This window comes from Somniosus microcephalus, chromosome 13, assembly GCF_052327205.1.
Source record: "Somniosus microcephalus isolate GS21.2 chromosome 13, FLI_Smic_1.0, whole genome shotgun sequence".
NCBI classification, from domain to species: domain Eukaryota; kingdom Metazoa; phylum Chordata; class Chondrichthyes; order Squaliformes; family Somniosidae; genus Somniosus; species Somniosus microcephalus.
The window spans coordinates 105,490,165-105,514,050 of record NC_140999.1 but is presented as its reverse complement, the minus strand read 5'-3'; the positions used below and the strand labels follow the sequence as shown (position 1 = coordinate 105,514,050).

The 23,886-nt window shown below is 48.1% G+C and overlaps 1 protein-coding gene across 7 annotated transcripts in view; it reads left to right on the top strand.

The window, feature by feature from the left end:
* The first annotated feature begins 3,067 nt into the window (after positions 1-3,067).
* The window catches only part of stx16 (syntaxin 16), a 68,763-nt gene continuing 47,944 nt past the window's right edge, over positions 3,068-23,886 (top strand). For 3 of the 7 annotated variants that reach the window (XM_086005180.1, XM_086005177.1, XM_086005181.1), the window contains exons 1-3: positions 3,068-3,282; positions 22,188-22,295; positions 22,823-22,963. In XM_086005180.1, the coding sequence (XP_085861306.1) occupies positions 3,160-3,282; positions 22,188-22,295; positions 22,823-22,963 (372 nt within the window). In that variant the 5' untranslated portion in view covers positions 3,068-3,159. Of the gene's footprint in view, positions 3,283-19,060; positions 19,427-22,187; positions 22,296-22,822; positions 22,964-23,886 lie in introns of those variants that run through there. The other 4 variants (XM_086005182.1, XM_086005183.1, XM_086005184.1 and 1 more) reach the window with 3 other exon arrangements.

The following is a 23,886-nucleotide window of genomic DNA, read 5'->3' as shown; positions in this document are numbered from 1 at the left end:
TTTGCGTCGCGCTTGTTAACCTCAGCCGAGCGTAACTACGCCCAGATTGACAGGGAGGCCCTCAGCCTGGTGTGGGGGGTGAAGAAGTTCAATCACTATCTGCACGGGCAGAAATTCACCCTACTGACTGATCATCAGCCCCTGGTCTCCATTTTTAACCCAAAGAAGGGCGTTCCGGTGATGACGGTGCAACGGCTGCAAAGATGGTCACTTTTTCTAGGGGCACATCAGTACGACATAGAGTACAAGGGTACGAAACAGCATGGAAATGCTGATGGGCTGTCGCGCCTACCGTTGCCTACGGTAGAGGAAGCACCTGCAGTGGACCCTGTTGAGATATTCCATTCGACCATAGTCAAATGTCTACCTGTTACAAACTCAAGTATAGAGAAGGAAACCCGAAATGACATGACACTCTCGTGGGTCTATGATTTGACGGTGAAGGGATGGCCAGCACATGGCGACTCACTGTTGCCAGCATTCTTGCCAAGGAGAGAACAGCTGTCAGTGTGCCGGGGGACCTTGATGTGTGGATCCCGAGTGGTAATTCCACCCAAGTTGAGAGATAGAGTGCTCAATGAGCTTCATGAGGGTCATTTGGGAGGGGTAAAAATGAAGAGCCTAGCCAGGGCATTTGTGTGGTGGCCGGGAATCGATAAAGAAATCGAGGATATGACCAAGAGATGCACAGGATGCCAGAAGTTCCAAAACGCTTCACCACAGGCCCCGCTACACCCATGGGCGTGGCCCTCATCTCCATGGCAACGGGTACACATTGATTTTGCTGGTCCATTTATGGACTCAATGTTTCTAATCGTCGTGGATGCCCATTCGAAATGGCCAGAGGTCATCAAAATGTCCTCCACCACCACGGAGAAAACTATTGCAGTCCTACGGACCATCTTCGCCAGGAATGGCTTGCCAGAACAGATTTGCTCTGACAATGGGCCACAGTTCGTGTCCGAGGATTTCCGGAGGTTTCTGAGGAATAATGGGGTGAAACATTACACATCTGCCCCATATCATCCAGCCACAAATGGATTGGCTGAGAGGTTTGTTCAGACCTTTAAAAAGGCAATAAAGGCGATGTATAACGATGACATATCACTACAACACAAGGTGGATAATTTCTTGTTTGCTTACCGGAATGCGACACATGCAGTCACCAACCAAGCTCCAGCCATAATGTTCTTCAACCGAAGGCTAAGATGTCGCCTTGGATTTGCTCAAACCAAACATAAGACGAGATGTTGAGGATAAGCTATTCCAGCACATCAATGAGAAGCCAACCAGGAGCTTCAAGATAGGGCAACCAGTCTTGGCCCGCGACTACCGAACAGAAAAATGGCAGCCAGGAACGATATGCACACAGCAGGGACCACTAATGTACACAGTGGACGTTGGAGAGAGCATCATGAGACGCCATGCTGACCAGATTCTAGAGTCACAGGAACAAGCCAAACCCATACCACGAGCATGTGCACCTGGTAATGAACCCGAAGTACAGATTGCGTCTACCTCAGAAGCAGTGGTATTGGAAGCTGACGAACCAACCAATGACAATAAGCCAGAATCGACTCCGCCGCAAGAACAGGATACTCGAGAAAGGCGCTATCCAATCAGGATCAGGAAGCCTCCTCAAAGACTGAACTTATAAATGATTATTTCAGTTGATGTATATAGTACAGAGAAAATTGTAATTGTAATTAGTTATTATTTAGTTGTAAATGAATGTTATGTACTGTTTATCTAAAAGGGGAGGAATTGTTGTGTATGTACCTTTAAGAGAGAACTGATTTTATACTGCAGTACCGGCAGTGACCACACCTGTATATAAAGCCATAGCAGGCTTCTGTACTTCAGTCTTAAGTTTACCCTCTGTTCAGTAAATACCTGTTATTATTGTTCTCCTGCAGTCCGTGTATTATTGATACTCGGACACTACAACTAATGGCACAAACCAACTCGCGGACTCCTAGGGGGCCTCGGTCCCTCCTGGTTGAGAATTCACGTGTCCCAGCAGCAGCCAATCAGAGGAGGTCTGACGAAGATTAATACAGCAGAAAGAAAATTGTGAACTTTCACAGTTCAAATTGCGAGGTCGCGAGTTAGGGCATATTTTCATTAAAAACTGCGTGATTAATTCACGAGAGTTGCCAATACTGAGATAATAACCAGATAATCTGCTTTTATAATGTTAGTTGAGAGATAAATATTGGCCAGGACACCTGCTCTTCTTCAAAATAGTGCCATGGGATCTTTTACGTCTGCAGGGCCTCGGTTTAACAGCTCTTCCAAAGACGGCACCTTCGGCAGTGCAGCACTCCCTCAGCACTGCACTGGAGTGTCAGCCTAGACTTTGTGCTCCAGTCTCTGGAGTGGGACTATGAACCCAACATCCCCAGCATCGAAGCTTTGACCACGTTCGATCAGCTCCAATGGACGGGCCACATCGTCCGCATGCCCGATACGAGACTCCCAAAACAAGCGCTCTACTCAGAGCTCCGACACGGCAAGAGAGCCCCAGGTGGGCAGAGGAAACGCTTCAAGGACAACCTCAAAGCCTCCTTGAAAAAGTGCAATATCCCCACCGACACCTGGGAATCCCTGGCCCAAGACCGCACAAAGTGGAGGAGAAGCATCCGGGAAGGCGCTGAACGCCTCGAGTCTCTTCGCCAGGAGCAAGCGGAAGCCAAGTGCAAACAGCGGAAGGAGCGCACGTCAACCCAAGCACCCCACCCACCCGCCCCTTCAACCACCGTCTGCCCCACCTGTGACAGAGACTGTAGGTCCCGCATTGGACTCATCAGTCACCTGAGAACTCATTTTTAATGTGGAAGCAAGTCATCCTCGGTTCCGAGGCACTGCCTAAGAAAAGAATATGAACCCACAACCTTCTGCCTCAGAGGCGAGGTCGCTGCCCACTGAGCCACAGTGTGATGATGACATTTGTTGGCGAGGCTCAGAGGGCAGCGGGCACACACATGCGCACTGGCCCCTGTGCTCAAGCCGCCGTTGCAGTCGGTTCCTTTAGCGAGTGGCACGCGGTCACCGGTTTCCGGGTGCTTCATTCTCTCTCTTCCCCGGGAAGGGGGCGGGGGCGGGGGCTGAGGCTTTGCGAATAACGCGAGGCCCAGGTCGCGGCATCTCACCGCCACCATGGCGACCCGCAGCCTGACGGACGCGTACATGCTGATGCGGAACCGAGCGGCCCAGAGCCGGCAGCTGCTGGCGGAGCAAGTGAGTAAAAAGCCGGGACAGGCCCTGGGCCGCGGCGCTGCGGTGAGTCCCAGTCCGAGTGCCAGTCTACTGCCGGGGAGAGGGACAGCAACTCGGGCCGGCACCGGGCCTTGGGGACAGTAAATATCAATTTAAATATATTATAAAATATATCCACAGAGTCAGGGCACTAGGGTTATTATAGATCAGTATAATTACCCATAGCGTCAGGGCACTGAGATTATTATAGATCAATATAATTATCCATAGGGTCAGGATACTGAGATTATTATAGATCAATATAATTACCCATAGATCCAGGGCACCGACATTATTATAGATCAATATAATTATCCATAGATCCAGGGCACTGGGATTGTTATAGATCAATATAGTTACCGATAGATCCAGGGCACCGAGATTATTATAGATCAATATAATTATCCATAGATCCAGGGCACTGGGATTGTTATAGATCAATATAGTTACCCATAGATCCAGGGCACCGAGATTATTATAGATCAATATAATTATCCATAGATCCAGGGCACTGGGATTGTTATAGATCAATATAATTATCCACAGGGTCAGGGCTGGGATTGTTTTATATATAAATGTAATGTAATGTAATTATCCACAGGGTCAGGGCACTGGGATTATTGTATATCAATATAAATAAATATATCCACAAGGTCAGGGCTCTAATTATTACATATTTATATATAGAGTCAGGGCACTGGAATTATATATAAATATTTACACAGGGTTAAGAGTGCTGGGGTATATACACATTCAGAAACAGCATTGTTTCTAGGCATTTGTTTTGAAAAATCTTCATTTGAAGCAGTTTAAAGCTGTTTACAATGGTGTAACGGGCAGCTTGTGGCACCAGTTTGAGCAAATCTGGCAATTTCACATTTCCCTTCGGTGCGTGGGAACTAGTGCTGGAAGTTCCCCTCTCAAGGCCTTGTAAAAGCAGCTTGGTGTGTTTCCGCTCCAATTCACACATGCAAGCAATTACTGACTTGAACAATTTACAAGTAGCTCTAATTGCAGGGACTACTTGGGCCTTCACAGGACACACCCCAGGTTAACATCGTAACCATATTCCAGACCCCAGCAATTCTACACTGGTGCCTTTAATATTTAAAAGTTATCTCACTTAAGTTTACAAACATTGTATCAAACAGTAAATGAAAAGTTTCTGACAACCTAAATTTTCTGGGAGTTTGGAACAGTTGGTTTAGAGTTGGCAGAGTAGCCAGTGTGTGCGGTGTGTCACTCTTTGCTGCAAACCATTAAACTGGTACTTTTGTAGTTGGATTGATGACTTTGTTTGTGTAAATGTGTGATTTCCAGTTAATACTCTTTTTTAATACTCTGTTGGTACGAGAAACATACTGGGCAAGAGAGTGAAAAAATTACCGGACTCTCTGCAAGGGAGAGCACCGAACTGGTGTTCAGAAGTTGTTTACATTTTGGAAAAGATTTACGGCACATTTGATTTGCAGTTATTTAGTATGGCAGGTGGTTAGTGGGGAGTGCATAGTTGAATTAAATTGAGGGTTAGTAGCTGGCTAGTTTAATCAGTTTTTCATATTGCAGAGCAGAAAGGGAAAATTCGGAGACATTTGCCTAACGTGCCAATTCGTGCTCTATATGGTCCCTTGGGATGTGTGACTCTACTCGTGCCTTTTGGCTAAACTACCCAGGGTTGGAGTTATGCCTGCTGGCCTGGCATTGGAACGAGACTGACATCAGCCGAGTCAGGCTACCCCAGGGTTGGTGTTGGAGCCAGGTTTGTGTCTGTCAGAGTCCGGGTTCCCCCAGAATTGGTATTCTGCTTGGTGTTGGAGCCAGGCTGGCTTCAACCTGAGGTTGGGGTAATGTTTTGATGGCCTGGGATAGGAGGAACACCCAATCTGTTGACAATGGAAGCAGATGAAGAATGCAGTAGGTACTGTACTGAACAGTTGACAATAATTAACTTAAGTCAGAGAGTGATCACATTTCCAAAACTCCCTGGATTCAGGAACGGTCCCAGCAGATTGGAAAACTGCTAATGTAACGCCCTTATTTAAAAAGGGAGGTAGACAAAAGGCTGGAAACTATAGACCAGTTAGCCTAACATCTGTGGTTGGTAAAATGTTGGAGTCCATTATTAAGGAAGCAGTAACAGGACATTTGGATAAGCATAATTTAATCGGACAGAGTCAGCATGGTTTTATGAAGGGGAAGTCATGTTTGACAAATTTGCTCGAATTCTTTGAGGATGTAACAAACAGGGTGGATAAAGGGGAACCAGTGGATGTAGTGTATTTGGACTTCCAAAAGGCATTTGACAAGGTGCCACACAAAAGATTACTGCACAAGATAAAAAATCACGGGATTGGGGGTAATATACTGGCATGGGTGGAAGATTGGCTATCTAACAGAAAACAGAGAGTTGGGATAAATGGTTCATTCTCGGGTTGGCAATCAGTAACTAGTGGTGTTCCGCAGGGGTCAGTGCTGGGACCCCAACTCTTTACAATCTATATTAACGATTTGGAGGAGGGGACCAAGTGCAACATATCCAAGTTTGCCGACGATACAAAGATGGGAGACAAAGATGGGAGGGAAAGCAGTGAGTGAGGAGGACATAAAAAACCTGCAAAAGGACATAGACAAGCTAAGTGAGTGGGCAGAAATTTGGCAGATGGAATATAATGTTGGAAAGTGTGAGGTTATGCACTTTGGCAGAAAAAATCAAAGAGCAAGTTATTATCTAAATGGAGAGAAACTGCAAAGTGCTAAGGGATCTGGGGGTCCTGGTGCATGAAACACAGAAGGTTAGTATGCAGGTACAGCAGGTGATCAGGAACGCCAATGGAATCTTGGCTTTTATTGCAAGGGGAAGTCTTGCTTCAGTTATACAGGGTACTGGTGAGGCCACGCCTGGAGTATTGCGTGCAGTTTTGGTTTCCATATTTAAGAAAAGATATACTTGCTCTCGAGGCAGTTCAGAGAAGGTTCACTCGGTTGATTCCGGAGATGAGGGGATGGACATATGAGGAGAGGTTGAGTAGATTGGGACTCTACTCATTGGAGTTCAGAAGAATGAGAGGCGATCTTATTGAAACATATAAGATTGTGAAGGGGTTGGATCGGGTGGATGCGGGGAGGATGTTCCCGATGATGGGTGAAACTAGAACTAGGGGGCATAGTCTTAGAATAAGGGGCTGCTCTTTCAAAACTGAGATGAGGAGGAACTACTTCTCTCAGAGGGTGGTAGGTCCATGGAATATGCTGCCCCAAAAAGCTGTAGAAGCTACATCATTACATAAATTTAAAACAGAAATAGACAGTTTCCTAGAAGTAAAGGGAATTAAGGGTTACGGGGAGCGGGCAGGAATTTGGACATGAGTCTAGGTTCGGATCGGACATGGCCCTGTGGGTAGCGGAGCAGGCCCAGGGGCCATGTAGCCTGATCCTGCTCCTATTTCGTGTGTCTACTTCTGTTAGATTCAGGAGATGGTTCAGTGATAGTAGATTGGCGGTTAGGATCAGATCAGCCATGATCTTATTGAATGGCGGAGCAGGCTCGAGGGGCCGATTGGCCTACTCCTATTTCTTATGTTCTTATGTAACATGTCCTTCTATTGCTTTCTCCCTTTGTGTTTATTTAGCTTCCCCTTAAATGCATCTGTGCTATTCGCCTCAACCACTCCCTGTGGTAGCGAGTTCCACATTCTCACCACTCTGGGTAAAGATGTTTCTCCTGAATTCCCTATTCAATTTATTAGTGACTATCTTATATTTATGGCTCCTAGTTCTGGTCTTGCCCGCAAATGCAAACATTTCTACGTCTACCCTATCGAGCCCTTCCATAATCTTGAAGACTTTCAGATCACCCGTCAGTCTTTTTTCTAGAGAAAAGACCCCAGCCTGTTCAGTCTTTACTGATAGGTATAACTTCTCAGTTCTGATAGCATTTTAGTAAATATTTTTTGCACCTCTTCCAGTGCCTCTATCCTTTTCATAATATGGAGCATTTTTATAATATTGATTTACTGGATCATTCTTGCAGCTGGCTTTAAAGAAAGAAAGACTTGCATTTATATAATGTGAAGTGATAGAAAGAATGAGGAAAGGACATATAAACTAAATGGTACAATCCTAAAGGGGGTGCATGAATAGAGAGACCTGGGGGTATATGTGCACAAATTGTTGAAGGTGGCAGGGCAGGTTGAGAAAGCAGTTAAAAAGGCTTACGGGATCCTGGGCTTCATAAATAGAGGTATTGAGAACAAAAGTGTAGAAATTATGATGAACCTGTATAAAACACTGGTTCGGCCCCAACTGGAGTACTGTGTCCAATTCTGGGCATTGCACTTTAGGAAGGATGTGAAGGCCTTAGAGAGGGTGCAGAAAAGATTTAGGAGAATGGTTCCAGGAATGAGGGACCTCAGTTACGTGGATAGACTGGAGAAGCTGGGGTTGTTCTCCTTGGAGCAGAGACGGTTAAGAGGAGATTTGATAGAGGTGTTCAAAATCAAGAGGGGTCTGGATGGAGTAGATAGAGGGAAACTGTTCCCATTGGCGGAAGGGTCGAGAACCAGAGGACACAGATTTAAGGGGATTGGCAAAAGAACCAAAGGCGACGTAAGAAAAAACTTTTACGCAGCGAGTGGTTAAGATCTGGAATGCAGTGCCTGAAAGGGTGGTGGAGGCAGACTCTCAATTTTATTTTTCAAAAGGGAGTTGGATAAGTATCTGAATGGAAAAAAAATTGCAGGGCTATGGGGAAAGGGTGGGGGAGCGGGACTAGCTGAGAGTCGGCACGGGCCGAATGGCCGCCTTCCGGGCTGTAACCATTCTATGATTCTATGATAGCTCCTTTCATGACCCCAGGACGCCCCAAAGTGCTTTACAGCCAATGAAGTACTTTTGAAGTATCACTGTGGCAACGTAAGAAACGCAGCAGCCAATTTGCGCACAGTAAGGTCCCACAAACAGTAATGTGATAATAACCAGAAAATCTGTTTTCGTGATGTTAGTTGAAGGATAAATATTGGCACATGGGTTGCCATTACGGTTCCATGAGGAGTGGGAATACTGGCTGATAGTTTCTTGTCCTCATCCCTAGCCCAGAGCCGCTGATGTTAATTGCAACGTCTCAATGGAACGGCAGACTAGAATTCGATCACAGCCCAAACTGATTTTGGTGGTGTGGGGGAGCGAGCGAACCTGCGACCATCACAGCCTGCATGCTGTGGTAAAACACCACGTGTCACTTTTAGCCACTAAGTCACTGGGAGAAGCTAGGGAACAATTTTTTTTTAAAAAAGGAGTCAACTTTTCCTCGATGCAGACTAGGAGTTAGTCATTGTGATGGAGAGCGGTTGTGAGGCAGCAGGAAGGGGCGAAAAGCTGGAGGCCTGATACTGTGTTGCTTCTCATCAAAGCTGGAAAGCGGATCTCGCCAGGCAACTTGTAGATTGAAATATTTGAGGTGAAATATTTGAGGCAATGGTGCTGAATCTTTTAGAAATTGTACTTTAAACTCCTGCATTAATTGCCATTCTATTCATTGTCTTTGATTCTCCGTTCTGCCTGCTGACTGCAACTACTTTTTAAAAGCTGGTTTGGTTTATAGCTGAGAGTGACAGCAGCCATGTGTATAACGCAGAGTGATATTTGCTATGAATTAGCTCTGTGTTTGGTATCAGTTTTCACAATAGAAGTGGGACTTTTATATCAAATTAGTCTGCCTTCTCTGCAAACAAGTGTCCGCGCAGCATTGAGCTCAGGCCCAGAACCTGGCGTGAGATCCGTGCCATTAGCTATTGGACTCTGCCCACAGCCTGTGCCCAGAGCCTGTGAATCCTGCCCACAGCCTGTGCCCAGAGCCTGTGAATCCTGCCCACAGCCTGTGCCCAGAGCCTGTGAATCCTGCCCACAGCCTGTGCCCAGAGCCTGTGAATCCTGCCCACAGCCTGTGCCCATGACCTGTGAATCCTGCCCACAGCCTGTGCCCATGACCTGTGAACCTGCCCACAGCCTGTGCCCATGACCTCTGAATCCTGCCCACAGCCTGTGCCCAGCCTGTGAATCCTGCCCACAGCCTGCGTCCAGAGCCTGTGAATCCTGCCCAGAGCCTGTGAATCCTGCCCAGAGCCTGTGAATCCTGCCCACAGCCTGTGCCCAGAGCCTGTGAATCCTGCCCACAGCCTGTGAATCCTGCCCACAGCCTGTGCCCAGAGCCTGTGAATCCTGCCCACAGCCTGTGCCCAGAGCCTGTGAATCCTGCCCACAGCCTGTGCCCAGAGCCTGTGAATCCTGCCCACAGCCTGTGCCCAGAGCCTGTGAATCCTGCCCACAGCCTGTGCCCAGAGCCTGTGAATCCTGCCCACAGCCTGTGCCCAGAGCCTGTGAATCCTGCCCACAGCCTGTGCCCAGAGCCTGTGAACCCTGCCCACAGCCTGTGCCCATGACCTGTGAACCCTGCCCACAGCCTGTGCCCATGACCTGTGAACCCTGCCCACAGCCTGTGCCCATGACCTGTGAATCCTGCCCACAGCCTGTGCCCATGACCTGTGAATCCTGCCCACAGCCTGTGCCCATGACCTGTGAATCCTGCCCACAGCCTGTGCCCATGACCTGTGAATCCTGCCCACAGCCTGTGCCCATGACCTGTGAATCCTGCCCACAGCCTGTGCCCATGACCTGTGAATCCTGCCCACAGCCTGTGCCCATGACCTGTGAATCCTGCCCACAGCCTGTGCCCATGACCTGTGAATCCTGCCCACAGCCTGTGCCCATGACCTGTGACTCCTGCCCACAGCCTGTGCCCATGACCTGTGAATCCTGCCCACAGCCTGTGCCCATGACCTGTGAATCCTGCCCACAGCCTGTGCCCATGACCTGTGAATCCTGCCCACAGCCTGTGCCCATGACCTGTGAATCCTGCCCACAGCCTGTGCCCATGACCTGTGAATCCTGCCCACAGCCTGTGCCCATGACCTGTGAATCCTTCCCACAGCCTGTGCCCATGACCTGTGAATCCTGCCCACAGCCTGGCCCATGACCTGTGAATCCTGCCCACAGCCTGTGCCCATGACCTGTGAACCCTGCCCAGATTGTTTGCCGATGATCTGTGAACCGTATCCAGAACCTGTGTCCATGACCTGTGAACTCTGCCCATGACCTGAGCCCATGACATGTGAACCCTGCCGAGAACCTGTGCCCATGACCTGTGAATCCTGCCCAGCACCTTTCCTGCTGGTCCGTGGACTCTGCCCCATGAACCAGCTGTATTAGTAAAATGAATACCCAGCAGTGGAAATTAGCCAATGCTAACTTGGGAAAAATTCTAAATTTGGGGAATTGTTGTGTATTGAAGTGTCACAACAGAGCACTAGAAATGGGAATGTTAAATTAGCCAAGGTTTCTTTGGGTTAGGAGGAGGAGAAGTTAAGCAGGACGTTTGCTCTTGATGATTATTCAGTGACCCCCCTACTGACCTGATCTGACACTATAAATTCCCGGTGCCATCCCAGGTTGCTGTTAGCCTCTCCAAAAATTATTCAGGAAACAAAAGTGTAATGCAAACGTTCCAAGGGGGCTGTTTGTTACTGAGGCTTTATTCTTGCTTATGCCTGCAATATTTATCATGTGCTCTAAAATGCTTTCTTCTGGTTTAATAAGTATAATATTAGCGGGGAGAGATTTAAAAGGAATTATTACTGATGCTAAGGTTTAATCACTGTACATTGTAGAATATACCGTGTGTGTGTATGTGTGTGTGTTAGTGCTGGGTTTAATCACTGTACATTGTAGAATATACTGTGTGTGTGTATGTGTGTGTGTTAGTGCTGGGTTTAATCACTGTACATTGTAGAATATACTGTGTGTGTGTATGTGTGTGTGTTAGTGCTGGGTTTAATCACTGTACATTGTGGTATATGCTGCTGTGTGTATTGGTGCTGGGGTACATTTTGGAATATAGATTGATAAAGAAAGCCATTCGGCCATCGCAGCTCTTTTGAAAGAGCTACCCAATTAATCCCACTCCCCTGCTCTTTCCCCAGACCTCTGCAAATTTTTCCACTTCAAGTATTTAGCCAATTCCCTTTTGAAAGTCACCATTGAATCTGCTTCCACCGCCCTTTCAGGCAGCGCATTCCAGATCACAACAACTCGCTGCGTAAATTAACTTTTTCCCTCATGTTGCCTCTGGTTCTTTTGCCAACCACCTTAAATCTGTGTCCTCTGCTTACTGACCCTTCTGCCACTGGAAAGTTTCTCCTTATTTACTCTACCAAAACCATTCATGATTTTGAACGCCTCTATCAAATCTCCCCTTAACCTTCTCTGCGCTAAGGACAGCCCCAGTTTCTCCAGTCTCCACGTAACCGAAGCACCTCATCTCTGGTACCATTCTAGTAAATCTTGACATCCTTCCTAAAGTGTGGTGCCCAGAATTGGACGTACTCTACGCCTCTCTTTATAAAGCTAAGGGCCCCCTATGCCTTTTTAACAGCCTTCTCGACTTGTCCTGCCACCTTCAAAGACGTGTACACACACCCCCAGGTCTCTCTGTTCCTGCACTCCCTTTAAAAATGGTACCATTTAATTTATATTGCCTCTCCTCATTCTTCCTACCAAAATGTATCATTTCACACTTCTGAGTTAAATTTATCTGCCATGTGTCTCCCCATTTCACCAATCTGTCTTTGCTCTCCTGAAGCCTGTTACTATCGTCCTCACTGTTTACTACATTTCCGAGTTTCGTGTCAACTGCAAAGTTAGAAATTATGCCCTGTATACCCAAGTCCAGGTCATTAATACATATCAAAAAGAGCAGTGGTTCCAACACCGACCCCTCTTGGACACCAATACACACTTCCCTCCATTCTGAAAAACATCTGTTCACCACTACTGTGTGTGTGTGTGTGCTGGGGTTTAATCATTGTACATTGTGGAATATGCTGTGTATGTGTTGCTGGAATTTATACAGACTAATGATCTGAAAGCCTCTGGTGAATGGCCAGGCCCTATAGGAAATGTGTTTGGGACAGTCTCAATCCATTTTGTAAGGCACGGCCCCACAGCACAAACACCCCGTAAAGTGGCCATAGGATGGCTAGTGTGTAAATGGGAAGGGGGGGTGGGGTGGGTAGGGTAAACACATGTATGCGGAGAAGGACACACTTTTTTGGGCTAAGGCATATTGGGGCAGCATAGAGGGAGCGTTACTCTGCATTTAACCTGTGTTGTGATTGACTGGGAATGCTTGATGCTTGATGCTGGGTACCTGAAACAGGAAATTTTTCCATTCCCCAGCATCAAGCTCTGATGAGCAGGGGAAAGGGAAAACAAATCTGAGATGCTGATAGGGGACAGTCCTCAAAGAGTCTGCTTGTGTTACCCAATCAAAATGCAATAACCTATTGATCACAGGGTCTCGCTGTTGTGATTGGTGATCCAGTAATCGTGAGGAAGACGGGACATATCCTTCTGCTGCAATTTGACACTTTTCTTCTCTTAATTAAATGATGACGGGGGGAACTGTGACTGTGTGTTGTGCATGTTAATGTTTGCATGGATGCCAAGACTGTTTCATGGAAATGTGTATTGTACAGAGTTCTGAATCTAAACAGACATTATCTGTTTACATTGCATTCTGTTCTCAAGCATTTGAGAGAAACTAGAAGGAGCTTCAAAGAAAAACTTGCATTAATATAGCGCCTTTCACAACCACAGGACGTTCCAAAGTCCTTCACAGTCAAATGAAGTACTTTTGAAGTGGAGTCACTGTTGTAATGTAGGAAACGCGGCAGCCAATTTGCGCACAGCAAGCTCCCACAATCAGCAGTGAGATAATTGACCTGTTTTTAGTGATGTTGGCCAGGGCACTGGGAAAATTCCACTGCTCTTGTTCGAATAGTGCCATGGAATATAAGTCCACATGAGAGGGCTCAACCGAAACACTCCCTTAACTCTGCACCAGAGTATCAGCATAGATTTTGTGCTCATGTTTCCAGAGATGGGGTGGTTGAACAATTACCTTCTTATTCAGAGGCCAGAGTTCTACCATTGAGCCAAGGCTGATATTGGCCTAGAAATTGGGTTGGTAGCGCCGGCGCTGAGCGCCTAAAGAGACCTAGAATTGGGGCGAAGCCTTATGTTGGGGCGAGCGCTATGAAGATAGCGCCAACTCAGATATTGACCATACATTTAGCGCCTGCGCTAAGTGTTTGCGCGCGCCCACGAGCGCAAGCAGCTCATGACGTCATTTCAGTGTGCAACGCCTTTTAGGAGCGCCTGAGCGCATATTGGGTGGCGCCCGGAGCCTTAGCGCCCAGCGCTATTAGTGACAGTTCGAGGGAGGGCTAACAGGCCCTTCTCGGAGTAGGGCGGCGCTATTTAAAGGGGACAGCTCTAGTGCAGAATCTTCTGCCACTTGGCCTGCTCATTGCGATCGCTGCTAGAGAGAGTTGGCGAGCTAATGTGGAGCGGAGTTCTGGGAATTTAGCTTTACAGTACTTGGGACCTTCAACCCTGTCCAAACCACTTGCACCACTACACCTAAAAGCCTTTTGACCAACTGGCATCGGAATGGGAGCTTGTTTGGAGGGCGACGGCCTCATCGCCCAACACTGTGAAGGGGCAGAGAGACGGCGGGAGAGAGGGCCGGGATTGGCCAGAATGAGGAGGGGCAATGGAGGTCGCCCAATCCGACGGGATGCTGCGAGGGTCTTTAGGCAGCAGGTGACAAGCCTTGACATGTCGGAGGAGCAGTGTTTGCGAAGGCTCCGAATCTGGAGGGACATTGTTACTGATCTGTGCCACCTGCTTGGTCAGCATCTGCAGCCGTGTGAACGCTGCAGAACCTCTCTGTCCATGATGGCTAAACTGACTGATGCCCTCCATTTTTATGGCAACGGATCCTTTCAGTCAGCCATTGGGGACAATGCGACTGTTGCTCAGGCTGCAGTCCGCTGTTGCATCCGGCAAGCAACAGATGCCCTTTATAGGCGAACGCGTCAATTCATTACCTTCCCTCGGACCCTGCACAAGCAGGCGGAGGAGTATGAGGAGGAGGCGGAGGAGGAGGAAGATGGAAGGGCTGCTGAAAGTGGAAGGTCCATTCGTCAGAGGCTCCTCTGGACTCATGTCGACACCCCTGTGGCGCAATGATGAGAGTCTTAATTCATGCGCACTTTGGATGTTTCAGGGCCTCTGAATGCCAGCATCACTGAAAGTAGTCACATGCACCATGCAACATTGAAACTTCTGTTTATTGACACAAAAGTCTTTCATTACAGCTAAACAACGTAATGTGAGCACAAACCATAACTTTCAAAATAACTGTTAACTGTTCGGCCAAGCCGCAAAACTCAACAACCCTCAGCAAATATAACAGCAAGTGAGGGTGTCCTTGAATTTGGACAAACAAACGTCTCAGCACCTCCCTGTAACAACTGACCCCTTCAGGGAGAACGACTTCTCTTCTGCGCCCGGCCCCTTCCCTCCCTGCTGCTCCTACGTAATTGGACCCCAGTGGCGGGCTCAAGGCTGGGGGACGTCTCCTGACTGTCTGGAAGCGCGGAAGCCCCTGAGGGACGGCCTGGCCGACCTCTGGGCTTGGAGGGTGCGGACGCCGGATGCTTGCTGTGACCATGGCTGGGAGCAGTGTGGCCTGCAGGTGGTGGCAGCTGCAATGCAGGCGTCCCAGCGCTGGCATGTGCAATGCTCTCCTGCCGAGAGAGGACACCTGCACCATGGTCGGACGACACACTGGCTATCAGAGGGAAGTGGCTCGGCTCATCCGCCACAATCGCATGCTCCACTGATTCCTGGCCTTGTACGGGAGTGGAAGGGCCTGGGGTGATCCTATCTGATGCAGAGAGGGTGGCTGCAGTGAGAGATCGCGTTGCGTCAATCTGGCTGTGGAGGAGCCCAGCAAGTGACTGCGTGGCAACAGTGAGGACCTGTGTGCCAGGTGCCAGTGCTTCGGAGAAGGCCTGGACAGTTCTTCCCATGGCTTCGGACAAGGCAGGTGCCGACTGCTCCACTGCCTCGGACAAGCCCTGCGCAGACCTTTCCAGGGATTGTCCGAAGCCCTGAACAGTCCTTTCCATTGCCGACTCAAAGCCGTGGACAGTCCTCTCCATTGTTGGGCCGAAGCCCTGGATAGTCCTGTCCATTGTGGCCCCGAAGCCCTGGATAGACCTGTCCATAGTTTCCCCGAACACCTGGAGAGTCCTCTCCATTGTGGCCCCAAATCCCTGCAGAGTCCTCTCCATTGTTGCCCCGAAGTCCAACATACTCCTAGCCAATGAATCTGTTGACTCAGGCATCTTCTCCACTGCAGCCATCAGCTCCGTGTGTCTGACCCGGGCCTGTTTGCTCATCTCAGCCAGGCGACGGACCTCATCTGCACTCTGTGCAGCAGTCATGACGACCTGCCTTGCCCTGCGGGGAGACGGTGGCCGAACTTGCCTATCCCCCGTGCGCTGCTGCATGCCGCTTGGTCCGGCAACTGGTTCATCCTCAGAGCCACCCCCCCTCCCCTCCAGGGGACTACTATCCCCAGTCTGCAGATGTCTCAGCTCCCCAGATTCTGCAGCGGCTGGTCCGGATTCCTCCTGGTCCTCGCCTCCAGTGGCACTGGCACTGGCAGCTTCAGCGCGTTGAGCCCGAGTTGGTGCTGCTTCATCTGAAAGTGGGAGATGGAAGAGTGGCTTTAGCAAAAGGACAGCTTTGCTGAAAGGCATGCCAGATTGCGGCAAGGCTCTGACATGGCTGCACACTGAGGATGCATGCTGGCGGGGGGACCAAGTGGAAGGCAACAGGTGAAAAAGCTGAGAGTCTTACCCTCGCTGTCGGTAATGGGGTCGGCAGATGCAGTGGTCACAAGACCAGACAGACGTCCTCCAAGTATCTGGTGCACTCTCTCCTCCAGACCCGTGAGAGTGACCACTTGTGCAGGTCCGCCACCGGTTCGACGCTGCTCCTTTCGAATCATCGCCAGCTTGGCCTGCAGGGGAAAGAAGGGGAGGTTCTGTTAGACGATGCCTTGAGACCTCATCGCATGCCCCCCATGGTGCAAGAGCCCTTACATCAGGCCTTGAGACATCAGTCCATGTGTGTGCCCAGAAAGGGCCATGGGTGCATACTGACATGGCCATTGGCGCATCATTGCAGCAGGGTGCCCGAAGTCAGCTGCAGATGGAGGGAAGCACAAGTTTGGTAAAGCATCACTTACCCTAACGATCCGTGTGAGGTCGTTGAATTTCTTCCTGCACTGAACAGGGGTCTTGGTCGCCATGCTGCTGGAGTTGACCCTCACAGCAACCTCCCTCCAAGATCGTCGATAAGCCTTCTGATTCGGCCTCTTGCCATTATCCGGATACAGGACCTCTCGACGGTGTTCAACTGCAGCCACCAAGTGGTCCAGAGCCTCAGTGCTGAAGCGCTCTGCTCTCTGCCTAACCTTCTCCATGATGAACAAGTTTGTACCGCCAGACAAGGGCGAGCGCCGAATCTGAGGCCTACAGGGCATTGGGTGTTGAAGTTCAGGCTGACTGACCCACCCCTTTAAGAGCCGGCCGGCGCCTGGAGGTCTCGTGCTTTCCCGTAATTGAGTTCACCTGCGCTGCGCCCGTCCGCGGCGATATTGAGTAGCGCCTGACCTTTTGCGCCTTAAGAGCACCGTGCAACGGCTGATTTAGCGCCTCAATCCCCTTTGGGGGCGATGCAACCCAATATCGCGTCAGGCGGCGATAAGTTTCGTCTGGCTATAAACTTTGCGCATCGCCAGTTCTAACGCCTCAAGCGGGGCTATACCCAATTTCTAGGCCATTGTGTGTTGTTGCAGTGCTGTTTCCTATCGGTTGGAGAATGCTAGATATATGATCTTGTGTCAATCAGTCTTGTTACAAAGTGATAGCCTTTCTCTTTTTAAATCAAACTGCAGGTTTACTTCCAAAATGATGCTCCGTTGGGGTTTTGAGGGGGCTGGGGGGGGTTTCTGGACAGTGTTGAGGGATGTACCTGTGGGACGTCATTATATATTTTATAGTGACTTTAATGTTGAAAGACATCGAAATGTGCTTCACCGATGTGTAATCAACAAAATGTCCGCCAAGCCAAAGAAGGTGATATGTAAGGAGGGGTGACCTAAAGCTTGGTCAAAGAGGTGAGTTTAAAGGAGGAAAGGATGGTGGAGGGGCTTATGGAAGGAATTAGAGAGTGGGGCCGAGGGTAAGGCTGCCAATTGTGGGGAGAAGCGAAGGGGTTGCACAAGAGATCAGGGTCAGTGAAATGTAGAGTTTGGGTCAGGGGTGTAGGGAGACAGGACTTTACAGAGATATAGGGAGATTGAGGCCATGAAGGGATTTAAAAACAAGGCTCAGAATTTAAGGTGTTAGGAGCCTGGAGCCAATGTGGGTTCAGCAAGGACAGTGGTGATGGGACTTTGTAAGGTGTAGGATATGAGCAGCATAGAATTGCATAAAACTTACAGCACAGAAACTGCCCAACTGGCCTGTGCCGGTGTTTATGCTCCACATGAGCCTCCTCCCACCTTATTTCATCTAACCCCATCAGCATATCCTTCTATTCCTTTCACCCTTGTACATATCTAGTTACCCGTTAAATATATCTATGCCATTTGCCGCAACTACTCCCTGTGGTAGCGAGTTCCACATTCTAACCACTCTCTGGGTAAAGAAGTTTCTCCTGAATTCCCTATTGGATCTGTTAGTGACCATCTTATATTGATGGCCCCTAGTGTTGGTCTCCCCCACAAGTGGAAACATCAGCAGGTTGCGGTTGAGCGGTCAGCCAGGAGAGCATTGGAATAGTCGAGTCTGGAGGTAACACAGACATCGACGAGATTTTCAATAGCAACTGTGGCCGGGTGGGGGTGGAGGTGGGCAATGTTCGAGGTAGAAGTCGTTGATATTGGGCAAGCAGTCTAGAGCACAGAGGCAGCGGAGGGGTTGAGAGAGCTGGTGGAGAGGCAGAGCTTGGTGTCATCAGTACATCTGTGGAAGTTGTCAACATGTCTGCAGATGATGTCACCAAGGTGCAAATGTTTAGTGGATAACCAAATCTGTTAAACCTAATCTACAACTGCCAAGCCCTTTGTGTACAGAGTGTAAAGTTCATGAAAGGAGCAGCTTGCCAAGTGTGACAGTGAACTGCATTGACTGGTACCGATACAGTGTCACTAACATCAGTGAACTTCTCTCCAGATCATTGAGAGAGTCCCATTTAGACGCTGTATATTGACATTCTGACAAAGATGATCTGGATCTTTGTGCAACGTTAAATAATCATAACCAGAAAACCTCTCCACTTGAAAAAACGAAACTCTTGAATGCTTAACATCCTCACTCCAGCGCAGAATCTAGGCTGATATTTCCGTGCAGTGCTGAAGGAGTGTTGCACTGTCTGAGTTGGTGTCTTTCATGTAAGCTGTTAAACTGAGGGATGGAGGAGGAACGTGGGATGTTACGGCCAACGTGTGTCTCTCAATCAACATCATCAAAAAAAATAGATTAAATGGGTAATTTATCTTGTGCTGTATTTGGGATCTTGCTGTTCACAAGATGGCTACTGCATTTGCCCATATGATAGTAGCTGCACTTCAAAGGGAATTCAATGCTGGTGTAGCACTTTGGGATGTTTCCTTGAGATGTGATAAGGTACTGTATAAAAGTAAGTCTCTTCAAGCAGCAAATGCTACTGCTGTCGGTGAGCCTGTCTGTGAGGAGCTACTGAAGCTAACATAAATTACTAATCTGTTAGCCCAGCGTTCATTCTACAGATGAATTCAGCTGGCTCACACCAAGCTCAGTAACCCCTCTCCGCCAGATCCCTCACTTACATTACATAGTGCTCCTCCCACCCCTCTCTGCATTATAAATAAGACGGGAATAAGCAAAGTCCCAGGATTAATGTCATCACAGAGTAGTTTTGTTTTCTCCAGGTAAAGTGAAGTGGCTGTTCTTTGCCAGTGGACCTGGTGTGCGACGGCACTTGACACATGAATACAGTCCTTACTGGGGATGCTGGATTCTGTTAATTTACTGTCTGCTGTGTTTTTTTCTCGCTGTCTGATCTGACCACCTGTGTCTGTTTCTTCTGTTCTGGTCTCCCTGGTTGGCTGGGGTTTGATGGATGCTACCAATCGCTGCAGGAGTTGGATGAGGTACTGTCCAATTTATCATTCATAAACTGCAAAGGGCGAGGCTATTGGTGCTAGAGCCCAGTTTAATCTTGTGCTGAAAATTCACACTTAACAGGAATTCCTAAATGGCTTGGAGATATTTACTCTGGATTTCAAGGTATTAAAACTCCCACCTCAAACGGTAATGTCCTTTGATAAGAAATATTACCTCACATACATGCACCAAATGAGAAATCTCTGGACGATCGAAAGTAATGGGAGTTTACTATGTTTATACACAGAAGCTGACCAATGTTTCATACCCTAGAGCACGATTTAAGTTTGATTTATTTGGCACGGTGTACTCAAATGCTGGAATTTGACCCTGAACTGTCAACGTTACCTTGCATCTGGTTAGTTACCAACACTTCTCCATGTCTGAATGCTGCCCCTTCATCTCCTCTGCTGTTAAAACCCAAGTCCATGCTGTCATCGTTGCACTTTCTGATTTCTTGAATGCTGTCCCAGGGTGCACTCCCTGTGCCATTCACCACAGAGTTCTGCAGCCAAACTAGTGTCCTGTATACACATACACACGCACAGAGAGACCTCCTGCTCTAGCTGAGTTCTACAGCCACTCTCACCCAGTATGTCAGCTTCCACTACTTGTCCTCGTTTTTCAATCCCTTCATGGTCTCGCTGTATCTTTTCCTGGTGATCTTCTCCAACGGGGCCTGACTTTGGATTACTGCTTGGCCCCAGCCCTCCTCTCCACCGTCAGAGGCCGATCAATGTCAGTACCCCTCTCTTTTGGACTTTCCCCCCCACACCGTGTCAAATAATGTTCCCTAGTATCAGTGTCCCATGGTTGACAATCTGAGGAATGTTTCCTGAATGCTGCAACCGGCAGATTGTAAATCCTTCCCACATATACCTTTTTCCTGAAATGCTACTGATCTTTTACTGTTCCTGTTAATAGGATTAAATTTGTGTGCTGCAGGGCCCCTTGTATAACATGTTTAGGATTGCTGATGGCTCTTTCATTAAAGAAACCTCATTGTGTAACGGCTGCCTTCTGTACTGCACTGTGTCCCTGACTGCAAAGAGGGTGCTGAATATTTTAATGGGATCTTTACACTGTCCCTTGTGGAGAGAGTGGTGCTTGAGCAGAATAGACAGAATGGGATTAAAAGGGCAGAGGGAGCCTTCGAATGTAACGAATGGGGTGACGGTGGACCCTTCTCTCTCTCTCTCTCTCTCTCTGGAAATGCAGGGATAGTTTGCTGGACCGGTTGACTGGAGGTGGATTCTCTGGAGGTGACACTGCAGCTCCATAGTGTGCTGGCATGTCCACACTTGAAGTACTGGCTTCAGTTCTGCTTACCATGCTACACCAAGAACATATACAGACATTGGAAAGGGTGCAGAGAAGGACTGATCCCCAGTGTAAAGGGCATTGTGTGTTGAGGAAAGACGAGAGCTTAATCTCTCCAGTCTAGAGAGAGGGTGGTGGGGTGGGGTGATCTAAATTGTATTAAATGGTATAGAGAGGGTAAATCTAGACTATTACTTTAACTTAAGAAAGGAAAGTAGGACTAAAGATTAATTAGTAGAAGCTAAAATGAATATATTAAGAACTTCTTCACTCAAAGACTAAAAGAATATTTGGAATAATCATTAGGGGTGTTTGCAGTGCAGCTGGATTCTAAAATGGAGGAAGATAGTGTAGCAGAGGGACGAGTTTCATAGACTGAAAGGGCAGGTGACTCTGGGATTGTGACTGCTCCAGTGAAACAGAGTCCAAAGATGTGCGGGTTAGGTTGATTGGCTATGATAAATTGACCTTAGTGTTAGGGGGATTAAATACGTGGGGTTACGGGGATAGGGTGGGATATGTGTTGGTGTAGGGGTTACGGGGATCGGGTGGGATATGTGTCGGTGCAGGCTCGATGGGCCGAAATGGCCTCTATCTGCACTGTGGGGTTTCTGTGATTCCATCTAGAGTGGCTAGGAGGGAACACTGCCTTGGGGTTTCTGGGGGTGGGGTCAGTATCATTTTGAGCTGTTCCATTGGGAGGGGTGACCAGGGAGAGGGGGCCAGGTGACAAGAGTGTCGGTGTTCCAGGGGGTTAGTTCACTGGATTGAAACATGGTAGGAGATATGTTCAGAAATGACACCCCAGTTGTTTCCTAATGCAATGGCGTACTTTTGAGTGCGCCATCAACCAAACCGTCTCCTATCCACCCAACTAACGGTGATGTAACTCTCTCGAATGGGACAGATTCTCAGGATGTACATTTTGGGAGCTGTAGCAGACACTTTCCTTTGTAAGTAGGTGCAGTTGAACTACTGCGGCAGAACCTGCCCAACCTGTGAAGCCTGAACCGTTATCCGGATCCCACACCCCACGATTTACTTTGTCTCTGATATTTTCTGTTTCCCTCCTCTGTCCATTGATCTTGAAGTAGGGGATTGTATATCAGCTGACAAAGCTGGTTTTGTAGTAACAAGAAAAGGTTACACAGCAGAGATTCTATACTTTGGGGGAAACTGTATTTCAAATTTTAGAGCCTTCTTTGCACAGGAACCATAGGATGTTAAATTAACCTTTTTTAAAAAACGATTAATTTTGATATCAGAAGAAGCATTGACACAGGTTGGGCCACATTAAAGGACCCAAGTAATAATTCCACACGGGCTGGTACCTCCTGAATATCTGGAGATGTGCAGCCGGAATGCGTTGTTGGTGTTTGCCTGCTGTGTGGGAGGAGGACACTGACCGTGTGTTTACCTTCTTGACAGATTGCCGATGATCGCATGGCCTTGGTGTCCGGGATCAGCCTGGATCCAGAAGCTGCCATTGGTGTCACCAAGAGACTGCCTCCGAAATGGGTGGACGGAGTGGAGCAGGTAAGTGACTAGTTCGTCTCCGGGTGATGCAGCCTCTGGGAAAGTTAGGCACGTTGTTCAGGGTAATGTACATACGATAGCTAATGAGTGATCAGGGTCCCTGTAATCAATGGGTGTCTTTGGTGAGGGGCGGGGTGGGAAGAGAGAAAGAGGAGGCTCACTATAATCAACCGTGGGTCTCGGAGGAGGACCTCTCTGTCAGGGAGTGAGAAGGCTCCGTAAAATCAAAGTCTGTCAGGAGGGAGAAGGAAAGAGAGGCTTCCTATGATCAGTCAGGGGAGGGAAGGGGGCAATGTTCCCTCTAATCTGCGCAGCCACGCAGCAATGGGAAAGGTCCCGCGCAGGTCGCTCTCTGGCTTCCCCATTGTAAATACCGCGCATGCATGGAAATTTAAAGGGACCGCTCACTAAAAGAAACAGGCCACAGAACAAAGCGCAGCTTACAGGGAACATTGATGAGGAGACACCATGTGTCATTGAGGTGGGTTGCATATTGAGATGTTGACATTATTTTATTCTCCTTTCAGATTCAGTTTGACATCACCAGAATAAAACAGAAGATGAAGGAGCTGGCCAGTTTACACGACAAGTACCTGAACCGGCCGACACTGGATGACAGCAGCGAGGAGGAGCATGCGATAGAAATCACCACACAGGAAATAACACAGGTCTGGAATACCTCTGCACTGAGGCAGCATTAATAGAGAGGAGACACCTGGGGGTCACAAGGGGGAGGAAATAATGATATGGCCTCTGTTTTACTCGGAAACCAACCGTAGAATGATACAGGCCACTCGGCTGATAAAGTCTGCCCTGATGTTCCTCTCCACTTGAGCCACCTATTCTAATCCCACTTTCTGCTCGCTCCCCATAACTTGCCTATTTGTCAAGCAGCTATGCATCTCACTTTTTGAAGAATGTTACATAGGATTACTTTGGATATACAGCTCCGAAACGGGCCATTCGGCCCAACCAGTCCATGCCAGCTTTTATGCTGCACACGAGCCTCCTCCCGTCTTTCCTCATCTAACTTTATCAGTATAACCCTCTATTCCCTTCTCCCTCATATGCTTGTCTAGCCTCCCCTTAAATGCATCTGTACTATTCGCTTCAACCACTCCCTGTGGTAGCGAGTTCCACATTCTCACCACTCTGGGTAAAGAATGTTCTTCTGAATTCTCTATTGGATTTCTTGGTGACTATCTTATATTGATGGCTTCTAGTTATGCTCTTCCCCACAAGTGGAAATATTCTCTCTCTATCCACTCTATCAACAGTTTTCATAATTTTAAAGGCCTCTATAAGGTCACCCCTCAGCCTTTTTTCAAGAGAAAAGAGATACAGCCTGTTCATCCTTTCCTGATGTGTATACCCTTGCATTTCTGGTATCATCCTTGTAAATCTTCTCTATATCCTTTTTATAATATGACCAGAACTGTACGCAAGTGTGGTCTAACCAAGGTTTAATACAGGTTTAGCATAACTTCCCTACTTTTCAATTCTATCCCTCAAGAAATAAACCCTAGTGCTTGGTTTGCTTTTTTTATGGCCTGCTAACCTGTGTCGCAACTTTTAGTGATTTGTGTATTTG